The sequence below is a fragment of the Lolium rigidum genome, chromosome 1 (genome assembly GCF_022539505.1).
Source record: "Lolium rigidum isolate FL_2022 chromosome 1, APGP_CSIRO_Lrig_0.1, whole genome shotgun sequence".
In the NCBI taxonomy this organism is placed as follows: domain Eukaryota; kingdom Viridiplantae; phylum Streptophyta; class Magnoliopsida; order Poales; family Poaceae; genus Lolium; species Lolium rigidum.
The window spans coordinates 355,356,745-355,376,633 of NC_061508.1; the positions used below are offsets into that span (position 1 = coordinate 355,356,745).

At 47.6% G+C, this 19,889-nt stretch overlaps 1 protein-coding gene and 1 long non-coding RNA gene across 3 annotated transcripts; one reads left to right on the forward strand and one right to left on the reverse strand.

Annotated features, from left to right (window-relative positions):
* Positions 1-7,796: 7,796 nt before the first annotated feature.
* LOC124702387 lies at positions 7,797-10,346 on the reverse strand. The gene is made up of 3 exons (XR_007002444.1): positions 10,160-10,346; positions 8,018-9,633; positions 7,797-7,913 (listed from the first exon to the last, which is right to left on the reverse strand). It is a non-coding gene; the product is annotated as an uncharacterized LOC124702387 (long non-coding RNA).
* Positions 10,347-12,843: 2,497 nt separating this feature from the next.
* LOC124702393 lies at positions 12,844-18,656 on the forward strand. 2 transcript variants are annotated; one of them, XM_047234537.1, is made up of 7 exons: positions 12,844-13,189; positions 13,789-13,893; positions 13,995-14,038; positions 14,689-16,959; positions 17,356-17,457; positions 17,581-17,752; positions 18,151-18,656. In XM_047234537.1, exons 2-7 carry the CDS (start codon positions 13,801-13,803, stop codon positions 18,364-18,366), a joined length of 2,898 nt encoding a protein of 965 aa, XP_047090493.1. In that variant the 5' UTR covers positions 12,844-13,189; positions 13,789-13,800; the 3' UTR covers positions 18,367-18,656. The 2 variants fall into 2 exon arrangements, with proteins under 2 accessions (XP_047090493.1, XP_047090499.1); XM_047234543.1 differs by lacking the exon at positions 18,151-18,656 and having other exon boundaries at positions 17,356-17,464; positions 17,581-17,740.
* The last annotated feature ends 1,233 nt before the right edge of the window (positions 18,657-19,889 follow it).

The window sequence follows — 19,889 nt, forward strand, 5'->3', positions numbered from 1 at the left end:
AACCGATGGAAATCTTTGTCGCACTTATCGCCTAAGGCGAAACTCCCTTTGACCGTGATTGGTCCCTTGGGTCCAGGCAATCTCCATAACAGGTATGTATAGTGTGGTACCGCCATAAATCTAGCATATGCTGGTCGTCCCAACAAAGCGTGGTACTCGTGATGGAAAATCCACGACTTCAAACTCCAGTTTCTCGATTCTATAATTTTCTCGGGTTCCAAACCGAACGTCGAGGTTGATCTTCCCCAATGGGTAACTTGGTTTCTCCGGTGTGATGCCGTGGAACCTTGTGTCCGTTGGCTTCGGGTTTGCTAAGGATATGTTCATCTTTCTCAATGTATCCGCATACATAAGGTTTAAGCTGCTGCCACCATCTATGAATACTCGAGAAACATCAAAACCCGCGATAACTGCTGGCAGAATTAGTGCTGACTGCCCTGGTCGAGGAACTTGTTGCGGGTGGTCCGCTATGGTGAAGCCGATGTCTTGCCCTGACCAATTGAGGTACTCAACTGTTGGTGGAGGCATTTTCTCTGCCATGAACACTTGTCTCGAGATTACTTTTTGAGTTCTGTTGGACGGCCTTCCTTTCGAATCATCGACACTTGCTCCGTTTGAGTTGGGATCAACGTAAGGTGGTGGTGGAGGTGCTGCCGCTATTCCGAGCTGATGCCGATTGTCGTCCGTAATCGCGGGAGGTGGCGGTAGGTGAACTTCGCTCCTGGGCTCCCGAGGATTTCTCTCGTGCTGCTCGAGCGTGAGCATTTTCTCGCGTATCCGAACATTGCACGAAAATTTCGACGGTCTTTCGCGAGTGCCCCGACTGTCTTTTTCCGTTGCTGTCGAGGAAGAAGTGCATCTGGCACGGTCCGTTCAGCATTTCTTCGGGGGACACAAAAGGTCTTGGAAACCTTGGCCCACTATTTTGTCTGTTGCGGGAGTCGTCCCTATTATCGCTTCGCTGCTCATTGCTTCTCTGATAATCATCTCTGTTGTTTCCTCCTGCGCTGGCTCGGAATCCAGCCGAGATTTGCCCTGGAGCGTCGTAGTTCTGGTACTGCCGAGGAAATCGTCGCCTCGATTGATAATTTCGACCACGGTCCTCCTCTGGCGACCTGTGTCGTTTATTGTGGACAGCGTCTTCTCCGTCTGCCCATCTATTTGCTATCTCCATCAACGCGGATACTCGTTTTTGGATTGGTCCTTCCCAAGTCCTCGACAAAATCTCCACGCCTAATTCCTGCGACAAACGCATCTATTGCTCTCTCGTCGGATATATTTTCTCGCCGAGTTTTTTATGATGTTCCACCTTTGGATATATTTTCTCATTGACTCATCCGGCTTTTGTCGACATGCCCTCAGCTCTTCTAACGACGCAGGTTTTTGCACGTGGACCTGAAGTTCTTGACGAATACGTCCTCGAAACTTTCCCAGTTGTCGATGGATCCCGGCGGAAGTTTTTTGATCCAAGATCGTGCGGCTCCACTTAAGTGCACCTGAATACTTTGCATGGCTGTTGCTCTAGTTCCTCCAGTTAGCTTCACCGTCTCGAGGTAATCAATTAGCCGATCCTCCGGATCTTGCGAGCCGTCGAACTTTTTGAAGTGATCGGGTAACTTGAATCCCGAGGGGACTCGAGTTTTTCGGACTCTTCTCGTGAAGCACGGTAGACCGCACATATCCTCGTCATTAAGCTCCGGGGACTGCCGATGATCTCTTCCGCTTTGCCTCGCTCTATCGACCCTTGCTTGTGCTCCTGTATCTCTTGCTCCACTTGGTCCTTCCGGAGCTGCCGCCGTTGCTTGCCGCAGGTCGTGGACTATTTTGCCTTGCCGCTCCTTCGGGAGGCGTTGCTACGAACGCTGTCCCCATAGCTCCAACCCCTCGCTAACGCCATGTTGTATAATGTTTCCCTTGGATCTCCCGGGGTGGCCTGGATGCAAGGATGTAAGCTTGTGTCGCCATATACCCGAGCTTACGGTGTCTTAGGGATAATATTTCCTCTTGTATCTATCGACATAAAAGACATGTCGAGGTTTTGAACCAAGTGCTCTCTTTACGCTTCGGGTATGTGTTGTAACCTTGATCTTCCTCTCGTTCCGAGCCTCCCCGTGGCTATCACCCGAAACTCTAGATTGTCCACTTAGATCCGCCCTTCTCCTGCTCGGATGCGTAAGCTCGCCTCCTTTCTCCTGTTCAACTCAGCTGTCCGTTTTTCTATTTCTCGGGCGGTTCGTGCGAGCCTATATTGATAAGCTTGCCGTTCTTGAGCTGTGGCTGTCGTCGTCATTGGCTCCGAACCATCTAGGGCTTTTGCCGCTCTATCCCAAGCTGCCTGTGGAAGTTGAACTCTGACGCGTGGTGTGGGCCCGACATATTTAGTGCCCATACCTCTCCTTAGATCTGAGGGATCGACAAAAGGATTTCCCAACTCGTCGAAAGCCTCCGATGTTTCCTCTTGATTTTCGATAGCATAAATCCGATGATATTTGGTACTCAGATCTATGTTGGGTTTGGTGACATCATTGTTGAGATTGATGAAGACCTTGCCCACTGTGATGGATTTGTCGATGAAGTCGTAACTGTCGACATCGCTTGAGCCATCGCTTATATATGAATCCGCAGATGACTCAAACGATGTGTCACTGAAGATCTTGGCGAGTGTTTCTCTTGTTCTGATGCTGACGTAACGTGTTGCCGAAGTTTCTTCTTCTGACTCAGTTGACGATGCATAGCTTGAAAAATCAGAATCGACCGCCGACGATCCCGACGAAATCGGAATTTCGACACGATACGATCCTTCCTTCTCGATGCGAAAGTGGAACCTTCCGAACGTCATCTCCAAGGGCTCCGCCAGATACGCATATGCATCCAAACGGGAGGGTGGGTGAGGAACAAAATCAACAAGACCAGCAGCGATCCGTTTACCTCGATCCATAGTGTTGCTTCCGGTTGACGATGTCGAAGATCTTGAACGTGCCATCGAGATCGGATCCTTACGCCTCTAATCCCCACGGACGGCGCCAATTGACAAGGGATTAACTTATCAATGCCTATGGATTGTAGGCTAGGGTTTAGTTAGAAGTAGAGGGCAAGTAGATCTCGAAGGTTTCAGCCGAAAAGTACTCGACGATTATGAAAACTAGGGTTTGCGAGACAATGATTCGATGATCTCCTCGTCCCTCGACTCCCCCTTTATATAAGAGGTGGAGCCGAGGGTTTCGTTTTGTACAAGTTACGGAGTCCGGGACGGTTTCTAACTCATCCCGCCGGATTTACAAACAACACTTCTTATTACAACTCTACTTTCCTTAACATATCTTGGGCTCTCGAACCTTCTTATTCTTCGGGTAATGGGCCTTCGATAAACCCCGGGTACTATCTTTGGCAGGCCCATTTGGGATGCCTATGTCAATGTGTGATTCGCTTACCGGTGATGCTCTAGCAAAACAACAAGATCGAGTTAGAGAGTTGTTAGAAATGATACAGGAACAAAATGCTGAGCTTGCTAGGGCAAACCAAGCAGCTGCGGCATCCAAGTCAGCGCATTTGGCAAGAAATGCCGGAAGCAAGTCCCATGGGCAGGCATCGTCCCCCCATCCGGACAGGAGAAGAGAAAAAGAGGCAAATGCGCAACAAATGACTGTGTATGATCCGGTACTTGCCGGAAAACAACAGGCCGAGCAACATGATGCTGGCAGAAAAAGACAAGGGGCAGGTCGTGGCTATGCCGGAAAAGGCTATGCCGGAAACGCTTATGCCGGTAGAGGTGAAACCGGGCAAAATTATCGAGCTGCAAGGGCGCATATGTTGAAGATGAAATGCCACCACCAAGGTACCGGCAGGCAAGAGCCGCGGTACCGGAATATTACGATGAAGCTGATTCTGGAATGGAAAGGGTCGGAGCTTACCGGAACCCATTGGGTGAACGTGTTGGAGAAAGACTCCTGCGAGACCAGGATGCGAGGCACAGGCTGGACAGAGTGCATCTCTCTGAAATAATCGAAGCGGAAGGTCCTCCGGGTCCAAAATGCTTTGGCCCGCGGATCATGAGGGAAGAGTCACCGGTTTGCAACTTCCAGTTGCCCCGTGATACAAAAACATATGATGGCACCACTAAGCCAGAAGATTGGCTTGCGGACTATGTGACCGCAGTGTACTGATACGTCTCCGACGTATCGATAATTTCTTATGTTCCATGCCACATTATTGATGATATCTACATGTTTTATGCATACTTTATGTCATATTTATGCGTTTTCCGGAACTAACCTATTGACGAGATGCCGAAGGGCCGGCTGTCGTTTTCTGCTGTTTTTGGTTTCGTAAATCCTAGTAAGGAAATATTCTCGGAATCGGACGAAATCAAGGCCCAGCATCCTATTTTTCCACGAAGCTTCCAGAACACCCGAGAGTCGCCAGAGGGGGGCCACAGGCCCACCACACATGACCCTGGCGCGGCCAAGGGGGGGCCCGCGCCCCCCTAGTGTGTCGCCGCCTCGTCGACCCTCCGACTCCGCCTCTTCGCCTATAAAAAGGTCCCTGACCTAAAAACCACGACACGTTCGACGAAAGCAGAGAAAACCTTCCAGAGCCGCCGCCATCGCGAAGCCAAGATCTGGGGGACAGGAGTCTCTGTTCCGGCACGCCGCCGGGACGGGGAAGTGCCCACGGAAGGCTCCTCCATCGACACCACCGCCATCTCCATCAACGCTGCTGTCTCCCATGAGGAGGGAGTAGTTCTCCATCGAGGCTCGGGGCTGTACCGGTAGCTATGTGGTTAATCTCTCTCCTATGTACTTCAATACAATGATCTCATGAGCTGCCTTACATGATTGAGATTCATATGAGTTTTGTATCACTATTCGTCTATGTGCTACTCTAGTGATGTTATTAAAGTAGTTTATTCCTCCCGCACGGTGTAATGGTGACGAGTGTGTGCATCGTGTAGTACTTGGCGTAGGCTATGATTGTGATCTCTTGTAGATTATGAAGTTAACTATTGCTATGATGGTATTGATGTGATCTATGCCTCCTTTCGTAGTGTGAAGGTGACAGTGTGCATGCTATGTTAGTACTTGGTTTGGTTATGTTGATCTCGTTATGCACTCTAAGGTTATTTAAATATGAACATTGAATATTGTGGAGCTTGTTAACTCCGGCATTGAGGGTTCGTGTAATCCTACACAGCTAGTGGTGTTCATCATCCAACAAGAGGGTGTAGAGTCTAGCATTTATCTATTTATTCTGTTATGTGATCAATGTTGAGAGTGTCCACTAGTGAAAGTATGATCCCTAGGCCTTGTTCCTAAATATCGCTATCGCTGCTTGTTTACTCGTTTTACCGCATCTTTACTTCCCGCAATATTACTACCATCAATCGCACGCCGACAAGCACTTTTCCGGCGCCGTTACTACTGCTCATATTCATTCATACCACTTGTATTTCACTATCTCTTCGCCGAACTAGTGCACCTATTAGGTGTGTTGGGGACACAAGAGACTTCTTGCTTTGTGGTTGCGGGGTTGCATGAGAGGGATATCTTTGACCTCTTCCTCCCTGAGTTCGATAAACCTTGGGTGATCCACTTAAGGGAAACTTGCTGCTGTTCTACAAACCTCTGCTCTTGGAGGCCCAACACTGTCTACAAGAATAGAAGCACCCGTAGACATCATGTACGTCGCTGGCGGCGGAGGAACCGCCACAGGCGGAGGAAACCGGCGTTGGGCCGTGAGATTCATACCGTCCTTTCTGGTAGGACCGGCACGTATTTGTCTTAACAACTTGCCAAAGGGAAGAATAAATGGCTGGCTGGACTTCGAGGAAGCTTTCGTGAGCAACTTCAGTAGCACATACCGGAGGCCAAACAGACCTCAGCAGCTTGCTCTGTGCCAGCAACGCTCCAATGAAACAGATCGGGATTACCTGACCCGGTGGAACTCCACGAGAAACTCCTGTGAAGGGGTAATCGAGGCACATGCCATTGCTTGGTTTTGCAATGGATGCAGAAGAGGTTCACCACTGTGGCAAAAGCTGCAGAGAAACATGCCAATGACTCTGGCGGAGATGATACGTGTGGCAGATAGCTACGCATTGGGAGATCCAATGCAACCGGCAGTTCAAGCTGAGCCGGCACAAACGAGCCAGCCACGCCAAGATCAGTACCGGGATAACCGGCACAACAAAAGAAGGGAAGATTTTCCGGATCGAAGGTATGGTCCGCAACAAGTGGTCGCGGTGCAGGATCATTCCGGTGCCAGCGGAAGCCAAAGACAGAAAACCGGATCGCAGCCATGGGCGGGTCCAAAGAAGCAATGGGTTGAAAAGAAACCGTGGCAAAATGAAGATAGATACACCATGGAATCCGCAATGGATCAACCGTGCCGGTGGCACACACCAAATCCGGCACGGCCGACAAACCATTTGACAAAAGATTACTCCTGGACCAAGAGGTTGATGGAGAGAGGCACGATGAAGGATGCCAGAAATCAGGGTTCCGGAAGGTTACCACCACCGCCACCGCTTACCGGTGCAAACGCGCAACCGGTGCTGCCTCAGCCGAACCGGCAACAGCAGCAGGAAGTTCATCAGATGGGAAATGGCAACGACCAAGCACCACCACCGGCACCTCTGGGCCGGAACGTTTATCAAGATCCACACCTGTGCTGTGGCGTGTTTGTTACTGAACCCACAAATAAGCAAAGTATGCATCGCCGTTCCATGGAAGTGAACGCGGCGATGCCGACAGTTCCGAAATACATGTTGTGGTCAGATCAGGAAATTACCTGGTCGTTCAAGGATCACCCAAAGATAATGCCAAATCCGGGTGGTTATGCTCTAGTTGTGGACCCAATCATGCATGGGCCAACAACAAGAGTCAAGTTCAGCAAAGTGCTGATAGACAACGGGAGCAGTATAAACATCGGCACACTATGCGGACACTGGGCATAATAGAAAATATGCTGCAGCTAACTCACACGACTTTTCACGGGATTGTTCCGGGCTTGTCCTACTCACCTATGGGAAAAGTCCGGGTGGATGTGTCCTTTGGAGGACGTGACAACTACCGGGTCGAGAACCTACTGTTCGAAGTGGTGGATTTGGACAGCCCTTGCCATGCACTGCTGGGGAGACCGGCATTGGCGGCGTTCATGGCCTCCACTCATACGGCATATCTCAAGATGAAAATGCCGGCACCTCGTGGATCATTAACTGTGCTGGGAAACTATAAAGTCTCACTGCAAACCGCTTCTGCCGGATCAAACCTGGCGGAGTCGCTGGTGATAGCGGAGGAAAAGAAAAGAATGCAAACTGCTGTAGCGCTGGCTCAGTCCTCGCAGCTGAGCTTGACGGCGATGAGCGGAAACTTGGGCACACCGGCATTCAAGCCGACAAAAGAACGATGGGTGAACAATATGTAAATCTTCATTAATATAACATATCCGTGAAACAATATGTAAATATATATATTGATAGAACATGTCTTACTACAAATTAACCGTGTAGTCAACAACTCACATGATTACTTGAGCACACCAAACTAATAACTTTCATTATACATAACAAAACGAATGAAAATACTTCTGTAGAGACGCATGTAGTCTAGAGCAAAAAGATAAAAATGTAGATTTTGAAAGGTATTACCGATTTGAACAACTTGTGTAGAGATGCTCGGGTAGGGTGCGTGCGTACGGTTCTAGTGGTGGTGTGGTAGTACATGTTAGAGTATACTAGACCATGAATGCGCGCGCTGCTGCGCGCGTCGAGTTCTAGGAAATCTTAGTGAAATCGTAGAACAAATTGAGATATCAAAAATGTATGGCAAAATTTGGAACTCACAGATTGCAATGCCTAGAAAGATAGAATGTATTGGTTGCGCATGATCTCCTTGTCAGTCCTATCCTTGACCGGTCTGAAACCCCAAGCATCATCAATCACTTGGGTGAACATTTCAGTTCAATTAGGACTGTAACAAATCAATAAGATGGAAAGAATGAACCAAGAGGAGCACATAACCCTTCTTGACGACCTTGATGTTGAGCTTCCAGCAGCTCCGACATGCCTCATTCCGGGGCTAGCCACTCCGTGTCCGCTGATCCCGGTGGCGTCCCCTAGATGGGCCAATGATATGAGGAGACGGGGAGCATAAAGAAACTAAAGGGTGGCGGTGGATTTTATTGCACGTCAGTTACAGTTTTGGTTAAGTTAGTATATATTCCATGGTGTCCTTCTTTCATTCCCATCTTTGATGTTCTACTCTTAGTTGAATTCTTCATGCAATTGTATGGTCGAAGGATTTTAAAAAGTTCTATTTTTTAGTAACAGCTGTATAATTAGTACCAATTGTATAGTAGAATTAGCACAGAGTAGTAAAAATGTTCAAAATTCTGTAAGAAACAATAATATTACTACTCCTGCCATTCAGATGGCTGCTGCTCTGATTGATGTTTGAAGATGATATACAAATTTGAGATTGATGATGCTATTTTTTTGTGGAAGGGTGAGGAATGATCTAAAACATATCTATTTAGAGGCAGAATGTTAGTGGCAGAAAATAATCAAAAGAGTTTGATGATAATTTCTAGTACAACTACAAAAATATATATCTTCCCCAACAAACTATGAAAGCAAGTAATAGTCTACCGATTAGAGATATGAAACACATGATAAGGTATTTACAGTACACCAAATCCATGCCCACAGTTGCTATCATATAACTTGAGGTTTCACCCACTGAAGTAGTAGTTATTATGAACAAAAAAGCCATTAGTCTCTCCATTTTTCACGAGGTTACAATAATATCAAGTCACACATCTACACTCAACCGCTTTCAAAAGTGAAGCAAACATCTACCAGAGGAGGGCGGCCTTTACACCAAATTTCTGGAAACTAAATATGCATGCACCATTGTTGATAAACCTTGAATTAAAACATTATCATGGGCATGCACCAAGAGCAACCTCTACCAACCAACAGGTATGCCATGGCACTCAGATGACCAAACATGCTTTTTTCCCCATCTGAAGTCTATTCCCGGTACATCAATTGTGTTTTTCACTGTCAGGTCGATGCTTTCATCAGGGGACCAACATAGTTGTAACACATCTTGGTTGTAAGTCATCATTGTGTATGCAGATTGTGATCATCGTGAACCAATATGATCTATAAATTTATCTTTCTAGAAAAAATCTCACCAGCTCATCATGTGTGTGCCGGTTCTGCAGGTAGATAAATGTAAACAACCAGAGGATATATTATGACACATGTCCTTCTAACTGCGCAATCCAGACAACAAGCAGAACCAAAGATTGCTTAAAATATTTTCTGTGGAAATCGGAGCTTGCACAAAATTCCGCAAAAAAAGGAAGCTCTGGTACCTTTTTTAAGACCATGTTCAACAAAATGCTAGCCTCGTATGAAATCTTGCAACATGATGGAACGCCCGGGCATAAAGACAAGAAAGTATGGCTACAGTATAGCCCAAGCATGACTGAGGTAAATCTGATTGGTTGTATAAGCCCTTTCTGGTGCTAAATTCACTTCGCCTAATTCGCTGTATAAGCCCTTCCTGCTGCAGTACCAGTGTGTTCGAACCCAAGATATTATTCACAATCTCCATAGAAATCCCTCTTCTGTACAAACAAAAGGAGAAGATAAGTTAGGAACTATGGTAATACAGTAAAATCATGTAGGAAAAAAGCCAGCATTTACGTGGAAATGAGCAGATACAACAACTGAATCTTGTAGTGCCGATTCATAGATATGAATGCAAATTTTCACCGATCACACAAGAAAGTACTGACAAAAATTAAGACTACAGTATGATATCTAAACAGAATTGACCTGGCTTCCAGCCATTGCTAATAGTCCTATTGGAAATTCGGCAATCAAATAAATCCAATGAAATTACAAGGTTTAACGGAACGAATTTAGGGAACCGGCATGAACACAACCTGGAAGGACTTGGAGTCTGGAAAATTAAGATCTTAAGACGGGCAGTTGGCAGTACAGAGAAGCAAGCTAGGAAGAGATTTCGATGCAACGAAAGATTATATAGCCAAGGTGAGGCCTCAGCAGTAACGTACGATCATCACTCGTCGCCCGGAATCTGCGCACGATATAGTGGCCATTATTGATTTGCACGAACTGAAAATTTACCCTAACTTAATGGCAGCGATGCTTCGCATCTGGTAGACGCATCAACTTGGGAGGAGCCGCATGAGCTGCCGAACACCGCACCGCGCTGGATTTACCATCACCATTGACCGGTCCGTGCCGAATTGCTGGGTCAGTCGCCAGATGAGACGCTCCGCTCCGCATCGCCCACGATCCCCAAGACCCCCAATCCCTTCTTGTTGTATTTCTTTTTAATGTCTCGGTCGGAATCGAGAAAGTAACCAGCTTGTCGAATTGAGTTTCACTCGGCCTGCGGTCTATGGACTTTAGTGGCCCGGTTAACCAGATAATGCCCAAGTCAATCTGCACAGTAGCGGCCCAAACAATGTTGGGCCGGCTTTTGACGCGATTTGATGGTGGAAACGTCTGCCTGCGACGTTTCGTCTTGATGGGAAGATCTGAACCATTCAAGTGTACGATCCGACGGTCTAGAACGTAAATTGCTGTGGTGGCTCCTAGGTGGTTAAGTCTTACTGTTACTTAATTTGGTAGTTATAGATTACACGGGATTGTATTAGGTTTCCATATTCTCCCTGGGAGGTTTCTTAACTTCCAAGTCTTGTACTCTATATATACTCGCCCATGAGGTGCAATACAACATCCATCATATTCCGCATATCTCTCTCCCTCTCTATCCTTCTACATGGTATCAGAGCGGCACGCTCCTTGACCTAGCCGCCGCAAAGTTTCCGCGCCGCGCCGCCCCGGGGAGGTCGATCTCCATGATCTACTCCGGGGCCGCGCAACCCGTATGAGGGTTCGTCCGCCGATCCGTTGATCCGCTGCCCTCGAGTCTTTTTTTTTCCAATCCGTAGATTGGTTTTCTTTTTGCTCCGCCGGTCGCTCGACCGGCGTTTTCTTTTTTGGTTTACCGATCATAGATCGGATTGAGTCGCCCACCGCCGCCGTCACCGCGTGCCTCTACTCCGACAACGGCATCGATCTATACCGGCCATCTTCATCAACCGCGCGGCACGGCCGCACGCGTCACACACGGGACGCCTACGTGCGACGCAGCGAGGTCGTCTCGCCCGCGCGGTCTCCATCGCCGGTCCGTCTTCGCCGTCATCGCCGGGACATCACCGACAACGTCGCCAACGACTCCAATCCGCGGCACGTCGTCCACGCCATGGCGCGTACGGCGCCGCCGTCGGTCCGATCAACCGACCGCGCGCACGTCTCCGCCAAGCACGCGCCTACCACCGATCCAGCTACGGGCTGCCGCTGCGTCGCCCCTTCGGGTCGCAGCGCCGCCGCCTTTGGTCCACGCTGCTAGCCAACGACGCGCCTTCTGAGGCGCGTACATCGCTGGTGGCGTCCCGCCGCTGCACCGACTCGCGCCCTGCGGCTACGCCGGCCCCTCGGGCCGTGGCGTCGCCGCACGCGGTCGCCTTCGCCGTCCCCGCGCGTCGATGTCCGAGGCCACCACGGCGCCGCCCCTTCGGCGCGGGTCGCCTCCATCCGCGCATGGTCTTCGTCACGCCGGCCGGGTCTTCCTCGCCTACTTCGTGTACCGCCGCCGCGCCCCACCCCAGGTCGCCGGCCGGGCTCGCCAACCTCTTCGGGTCGCGCCGGGCTCGCCGACCACCGCAACGCCCGTCTAGGCGTCCGGCCTTGACCACCCCCGGTCACCGCCGGGTTCGCCGCCTTCTACGTCTTCGTACACTACGGCTTCGCCGCCGGCGTCCTCGCCTCTTCCCCGACTACGTCACCTGCTACTCTACTCCGACACCCGTCGTCGAGACTCGCCTCTTCCCCGACTACACCACCTGTTCCTCTTCTCCGACACCCGTCGTCGAGACCTCCTCTACTAGTCTACTCCGACATGGCGCGCACTTTGTAATGTTCCCTACCCTCGCATGCCCGGTGCCGGCAACACCGGAAGTGCCTTCGTCCCCGACACGTTCCCGAGTCCGGCAAACTCGCGTCGGACGTCTCGTCTTCATCGGCTTCGACGACGTCTTCTTCGGCATCGCCTCTACGACCGCCTCGACCGCGTCACCGACTTCTTCTATGTGTACTCGGTTCCGGCAAAACCGAAGTATGCCTTCGTCCCCGACGTGCGCCTCGGTTCCGGCAAAACTAGGGCCGCACCTCGTCCTCGACGGCTCGGACCGCATCGACTTCGGCATCGACCATCTCCACGACCGCCTCGACGCGTCTCCGTCACTCTCCTCGCGCACTATGCGCTTGCGGCTTCATGTGCGGCTACCTCGACACCGGCACCCGACGACGACATCGACCACGGCATCCCTCGCGCGGCTACCCCGACCAAGGTTGCACCACCCAACGCTCTCGGCTCCCTCGACATCGGCACAAGGGCTACCACCTCGCCTGCGCCTCACCAGCTTCCTCTACGGTCCAAGCATCCGCGACGCAACTCCGTCCACGACGCTCCCGCTATGACTGCGGGGAGTGTCGGCCCGTTGGTTCCTACCTTCGGCTTCTCTCCGGTCCGACCGTCCGCGACGCTATCGTTGTTCACGTCGCTACCGCTACGACTGCGGGGAGTGTTAGAGTATATTTGGTAGTTATAGATTACACGGGATTGTATTAGGATTGTTTCCATATTCTCCCTAGGAGGTTTCTTAGCTTTCAAGTCTTGTACTCTATATATACTCGCCCATGAGGTGCAATACAACATCCATCATATTCCGCATCTCTCTCCCTCTCTATCCTTCTACAGTACCATCCTCCTCACTCTCACTGCTGCTGCTCCTGTGTGCGCTAGTTCGTACTATTCCGAATCAATCGCCCCATCATGGATCGATCGCGGCGAGAATCCCACGTTCCCCTCGATTAATCCGTTGCGAATCCGCGTGCGCTCTTCCCTCCCCTATATTTAGCGCCCTCCAATTTTTGTGTGGCGCCTCGCTGTCGCTGCTCGCTAACAAAATCCCGTGTCTTTAGATTCCTTTTTCTTTTTTTGGGTTCCGGATTCCGCCTCGCTGCCTCTGTCTCCCCGCTCCGTCCAGATTCCGGCGCCGGCGCCGGCCACGATGCACACTTGAGGTCCGCCCCTATCCATTTCTTTGAATCTTTTCTAACCCGGGATTAACTTTTACTGATACGCATCGACTGGGTGCGATTAGGAGGCGGGATTTCCGTGCGATTACGATTATCTTTCTGCTCGTGTTTATCCTGATGCGATTAGCTGAAGATTCAGTAACGACCAGCATCATAGGTAGGAGATTGGTTGGAGATTCAGTAACAACCAACATAATCTGTGCTGGCATTAGCTGAAGATTTAGTAACGACCAACATCATAGGTGCTTGGATAAATCCTGCTGTAGCTCAACCTTATAGCAGTTCCCAACTGTTACAGTGGCCATGCCAAGATCAGTGCTTACAATGGGGTTGTTCGTGTCTCGGCCTGTCTTGACTTAATTTTTTGCTTGCTTACTGACTGCTTGGTCAATTGCTGGCTAGAGCTTAGTGCCAATACAGCCTAGCCATCATTGTTCATGTCCTAGTTTAGTTGATGACCTTTTCTTCAAGGAGTTTGGTTGGTGGCTTGATTTTTCTGTATCGTTTGTTTGTACTCCTCGCGTCGAGCAGTTATTGGTGGTCGATGCATATGTGTTGTATTAAATCTGCTTTTGTCGATACAGGCTCTTGAAGAAATGCTGTGCACGCCTCAAGTAAGCGACAAAAGGCTCACGTCGCATATGCAATGTAAAGGATTAGTCAGGGATACCGACAACCGCTTTTCAGAGGTTAATGACTTCTTACTGAAATATTGTTGTTCACCAGAAAGCTTACATATATGTATCTGTGGAATTTGAAGACTTGCCGCTTTTATCTTTTCATTGATCAGGACCAGCTTGTACACTGCCCGGTTTACGTATTCCCTGAGAACAGGTAATTAATTGTTATTACATCCTTCTAATAACAGCCATCTTCAGTGGGTTGTACTTGACTAAGCTTCATATCTGATTTACTGCTGGCACATATATTTAAATTAAGAAATGATTGTGTGCACTGCACAACTTGTTATGTGTAGATGAACCACTTTGGGATATTTGGTGGTCATTTTTGTTGGACTGTTTGTGTGGGCTGCACAACTTCGTTCCACTAGTATGATAGCGACATCAATGTCGAATTTAGGAAACTTAGGTTGGAATAACTTTTTCTTTTGCTGTGACCATTATTAAAATGTATAACGACTAGAAAATGGTTGTGCATGAACAAATTATCAGGTGAATGACCATTTTTATTGTCTTTCTATGCTTTTGCTTCTTATTTTTATTTCAGCAGAAACGTTTGCTTATTCTCTGCGAGTTTGTAAACATTGTACGCCTGCTAGCTGACAACGATCTAAATGTACCAGAATGTTCATGGTGATGCTTTCATGTATACATGATACAATCACCATATCCAAGCACTTAACAGTTTCTGCCCCCAATATCGTTTTCTTTTTTCTTTTCAGGGCAGTCACTATGGCCCTCAATACCCTCTTAATATTCATTTTTTGGGAGCTACTTGTTTACTATCTTTTTTTGGTGTGGCAGGGACAACAAATTTACAGTGTTTTCTCGTGGGCACAGTTCAGATTGGAGATTGGCACAATTTTCGTCTAGCATACAGGAGATCAACAGGACAAGCTATTTGACATCAGGAATTGCTGCTACAGAGGGCTTTGAGTTAATACACTGGTTAGATCAGCTGAATGAAAAGAACATGCAGGATCGGGACATTTTTTTTAAACCACTTCCCAATGGAGGAACCACTTTAGGACAACAGCGGCATAGGAAAAAAGTTAAGAATTCATTGACAACATGCCCTACCTGCCACGTGGTTGCAAATACCTCTTCCGGGCTTGTTACTGCTCCTCTGATATCTTATTCTGATACTTTGCATGATGATGCTAAGCCTCCTAAAAGGAGTTCTAAGAAGAGGCGGAACAAATCGAAACATTGCAGGCAAGCAACCTGCGAAAATCATAATTTGTTACCAGAACTCCTGTGTGAAGAGCAAATTGATGCCGCTTCTCCTCTTGAGGTGCTACTGCCTGATTTACTGGCTGAAAAATTGTCAGATACCTCATCCTCTGCCAGCTTGTTGGTCAAAGACACCCATATGGGCAAAGATAATGCCGAGAGCAGCAATGGATATGTGGAACACAGAACTATTCAGACTTTATCAACAGTGGAAAGTGATGGGAAGGATGGCCCTGGATCTACAGGTTCATCTAATATAACTGTAGGAGAAAGAGTTAGCTGTGAAGGTGCTCCTTACTTGAATGTAGGAGAAAGAGTTCAATGCAGCAGCGAAGCCTGTAGCAGCAAACTGTTTCTTCCAGTTAGTTCGGAGAGGAGTGGGAGAAGATCAAGAAAAACATCTAGCTATAATACTAATAGAGTTGTTGGTTCTAATAGGCATATTCATAGTGGAAAAGACAATCCAGTTTCTGTGTGGCAGAAAGTAGAAAAACTTAACGCGGAAAAATCATATGGAGCAGGACATGAAAATAAGAATGCACAAGAAGACACAAATAGATCAATGGATAAACATCGCTGTAGAAAATCATGCAAACACCATTCTCCAGATGTGCCTGTTGAAATGGAGCTTACCACTGAAAATAGTGCACTAAACTATTGTCGAAAATTTTCCAGATGCATGTACAAGAAGCAAGCGCCATTTCTGTACGCTCCTAAGAATTGTATTCCCAAGATGCCGAAGAACCACTCAGAACAGATAGAAGGACTGTCTATGTTACAACAGCTAGTGTGTGCTCACAACTTGGATTCTCATTTGGTGCCACAATCTACGTCCAAGGAAGCATGCACCTTGGTCATTCAAGATGATGCTCATTCTCCATGCCATGAAAATAAGGCCATATTGACAGATTTGGACTCCATGAACTCATGTGCCGAGGAACCCAAAGATGTGAAGTCATTTTCTGCTTCTGCACACATGCCGCATAAATGGGTTCCTATTGTAAAGAGAGATAAAATCCATTTCGATCTTCCGGAGGTTTCTGTTGTTGAAGTGTCAGTTCCAGCTAATGATGTTTCTGTTTATGCTAACATAGATGTACAGAGAAATGTTTCAGATGTTCCTGCATCAACTAAACGTGAAGGCAGCGAAGTCGCTACTGAGGTGCCTGCTAAACTGAACTCATCTGGACAGCCCGATTTGGAATGCCATGGACATATTGAAACTGTGACTGCTTTCAGCAAGATAACAGAGGCAGTCAGTGATGCTTATAGGGCACAGCAGAGAGCGGAAGATATCCAACTTCTCGTTGGCAGGCCTCTGGCTGATTTTGAACAATTTATTTATTCCGCTTCTCCAGTTTTGCACTGTACCCCTTGCCTTACTGGCTGCAACTCTTCTTCACAGGAATGCATTACAGACCGCTCATGTTTTCATCAGACCGCTGATATCTCTCTAAGTAGCATCTGGCAGTGGTATGAAGAACCTGGGTGCTATGGCTTGGAAGTAAAGGCACAGGATCTCCGTAGATCGAAAGGCTTCTGGAATAGTCATTACCAGTTTAATGCCTACTTTGTGCCATATCTTTCAGCGGTTCAATTGTTTGGGCAACCCAAGAGAACCATTGGTAAGGATGCAGCCGATACGGGAGGTGCAAGATCTAAAACATCTTCATGTCTGAGCTCTCTCCCAATATTAGCGAAGCTTCTACCTCAAGAGTCTAATCAAAGAAATAGCCCGTCCGCTTTGCATATTAAAGATGATCAGCAGTTGGAAACTATAGAGCCCATATTTGAATTTTTTGAATCTGAACAACCATTTTGGCGACGACAGTTATTTAATAAGTGAGTGTGAGCCTGGTTTCATGAATCAATGACGTCCAGGATTCTGGATGCTTATCTATTAGCACCTTTTAGGTCCAGATATTTAAGTATAAACCTTCATATATTGAAAATACAACATGTGTATTTCACTACATTGTGAATGTGCTAGAAATGAAGAAAATAAATGAGAAAACAAAGCTTTGCTAATATTAATTTTTTTTCTGGTTGTAGTGATGAATGCGATTCCTTATGCAAATCTTCTATCTTGTGGTTCCTCGATGCAAAATTGATCTGACCATTTCTCATTAGTATTGCTTAATTTTTTTAAACTACCATCTTATGCTTGTTTGCTGAACTCTAGGGAAGATACTTTGTTTCTAAAACATTCTTTTTGAAATCTCATTGCAATTTTACTAGGGTAAAGGAGTTGATTGATGGTGCAAAGCAATCAAATTGCCAGATATCAGGAGACCCAAAGAACCTAGAGCTCAACCTGCATGATCTCCATCCTGCCTCTTGGTCTGTTGTATGCTCCAGCAGTATCTGCCCCATTATCATCTATCTGCGCATTCTTGTACATATATATGTAAAATTATTTGGAGGATCTTGTTTTTAGATTACTTACATTATTTTTAATTTCAGGTACTGTGTCGCATGGTATCCCATATATCGTATACCTGATGGGAAGTTCCAGGCTGCTTTCCTGACATACCATTCTCTCGGGCACTGGGTTCACCGAAGAAGCTCGTCAGACCAGGCTGGTCATGGCCATGTTGTTTTGCCAGTCATGGGTCTGCAGTCTTACAATGACAAGGTAAATGGCTCCTGGCACATAACATGTTAACTCAAGATGGTTTAAGTTGGTGCCATGACCCCAGAGGTAAAAAGGCATTTATGTTGGCTCTGGTTTTGGCCGAAATTTGCAGACCTTGGCTTCCCGATATGAATATAACCGAATAAACTCCTGAGGATCTTTTCGGTTGGCCCAAGTTTTCTGTTTCGGTCCAAGTCAATTGTTTGTTAGTGTGTTAGGAGCACTTCCGGTTTGGTCAAGTTATATGGTTTCAGTTTTTTTCTAGTGCACTTTATTCTCGAAAATGAAAGCAATTAGCGCATTTCCTCGCTTATTGCTGCTATGGTTCTTTTTAAGCGATATATACGTGTGATGTGACCACTCTTTACATATTACTCACTTGCTCGATCTTATTGCAGGGGGAGTGGTGGTTCCAGACAAGCAGATCCACTTCAGAAGACATCAACTCAACAGATTCTTCGTGCAGTCAAGTATCTCAGGTTCTGAGAGAAAGGGTGTCGACACTGAAGCAAGCCGCGGCAGCCATGGCCAGGGCCGACATGCCGAGCAAGGACCGGATGCGCAGCAGAAACAGGCACCCGGACTACGAGTTCTTCCTCTCCTGGTGCCGGTAGACTACAGCCATGTGCATGGTGTCTCGGAACACCTCTTCCCTGAAACCGGAACCGCGTCGATGCCGTTCTCAGAGGCTTCCATGGAGTTGTAGGCTCTGTTACCCTGTATATATGTGTGTTACTTACATGTGTAAGGTGCTGCTCAACTGACAGACACAAGACCAGAGGTAGCTTACTAGGTAGGGGTGTTTACCCTTTCAATTAGCTGCTGCCTGTAAATATTTTCTGCAATGCAAACCATGTATATAACTCGTAGCTGCATACTAGTAATATAGATCTTATCATCATCATCAAGGTAGTAAGGTAACAGCACGAGCACAATCATCATCTAAATAACAGCACGAGCACAATCATCATCTAGGCACAATCATCTGGTAAGTGAAGATGAAAAGGAAATGTATTTGTTCTTTAGTAATTGCACACACTGACACACACCCCACCGGGCTGTTGGTAGCGCGTCTCGTAGTAGCTAGTTTGATCTGACAGCGAGTTTCAGTTGCTGTTGTTTAATGCTTTCAGTAGTGTTCATCTTCATGATTCAGTAACTCCATGACAGTATGCCATTTGGGTTCAGTAGTCAAGTCGTGGTTCAGTAGCTCGTACTTGTATTTGAGTAGCTGTCCTTTCACACTCTCATAGTACCGAATCTCTTTAGAATAAAAATCACGTTATTTGGAGAAACATCGGCCACTGACTTTAAGTTACTGAAATGCACGAGCGTTCAATTTTGTCAAAACACAAAATATCTATATCTGGGGGGCAAAGTGCTCAATTTTTTCTCTTTTAAGGCTTGTAAACAAATTTCTTCAGTAATTCTCAAAAAGTTTGGGGGGGGGGGGGGGGGGCGGTGCCCCCCCTGACTTGTACATTTCTCCACCTCTGCATACTATACACGTAGCATTTTAATTCCATGCATTGAAATGAACCTGCATGCTTGCATATATACAATTATTGCAGCACCAACTGCATCTACTCCAAGCCGAACCCCCGCGTCGTCTACCCGGCTTTCAGGCCGTACGGGGACGCCACCAACTAGCAATTCACCGTGACGCTCATCTACGTCGAGTTGATGTCTTTCTGGCCGGCCGTAGGGGTGCGCCTCAAGAACGCAGGGGACACCGAGTGGCGCGTGATGAAGCATTGGGAAGCCGCAGCCTGGGCATTCGCAGATTACAACAAGAAGTTTCTCCCGGTGACACCCCCTCTCCATCCGGGTCGACACTCTACTCATGGGTGCGAAGAACAACTCGACGGAGCTCAAGACCGTCATCGCCAAAGATGTCATCCCCGTGGGATTTGAGCCGGGAAAGATCTATTACAGTCCATTGGGTGGGTCGGCCAAATAAGACCACTATAGAAGTGAAGTGGGAGGGCAAGAGCGGTTCGAAGGCCAATGGAACGGGTGAAGTCCCCTTGTCAAATAGGGACCAAGCCATGTCTGATCGGTGAAGTTTGGTTGAGTAAGATGATCCACATCCAATCCAACCAGTGATTTGTCACTGTCTATAAACTACGAAATGGAT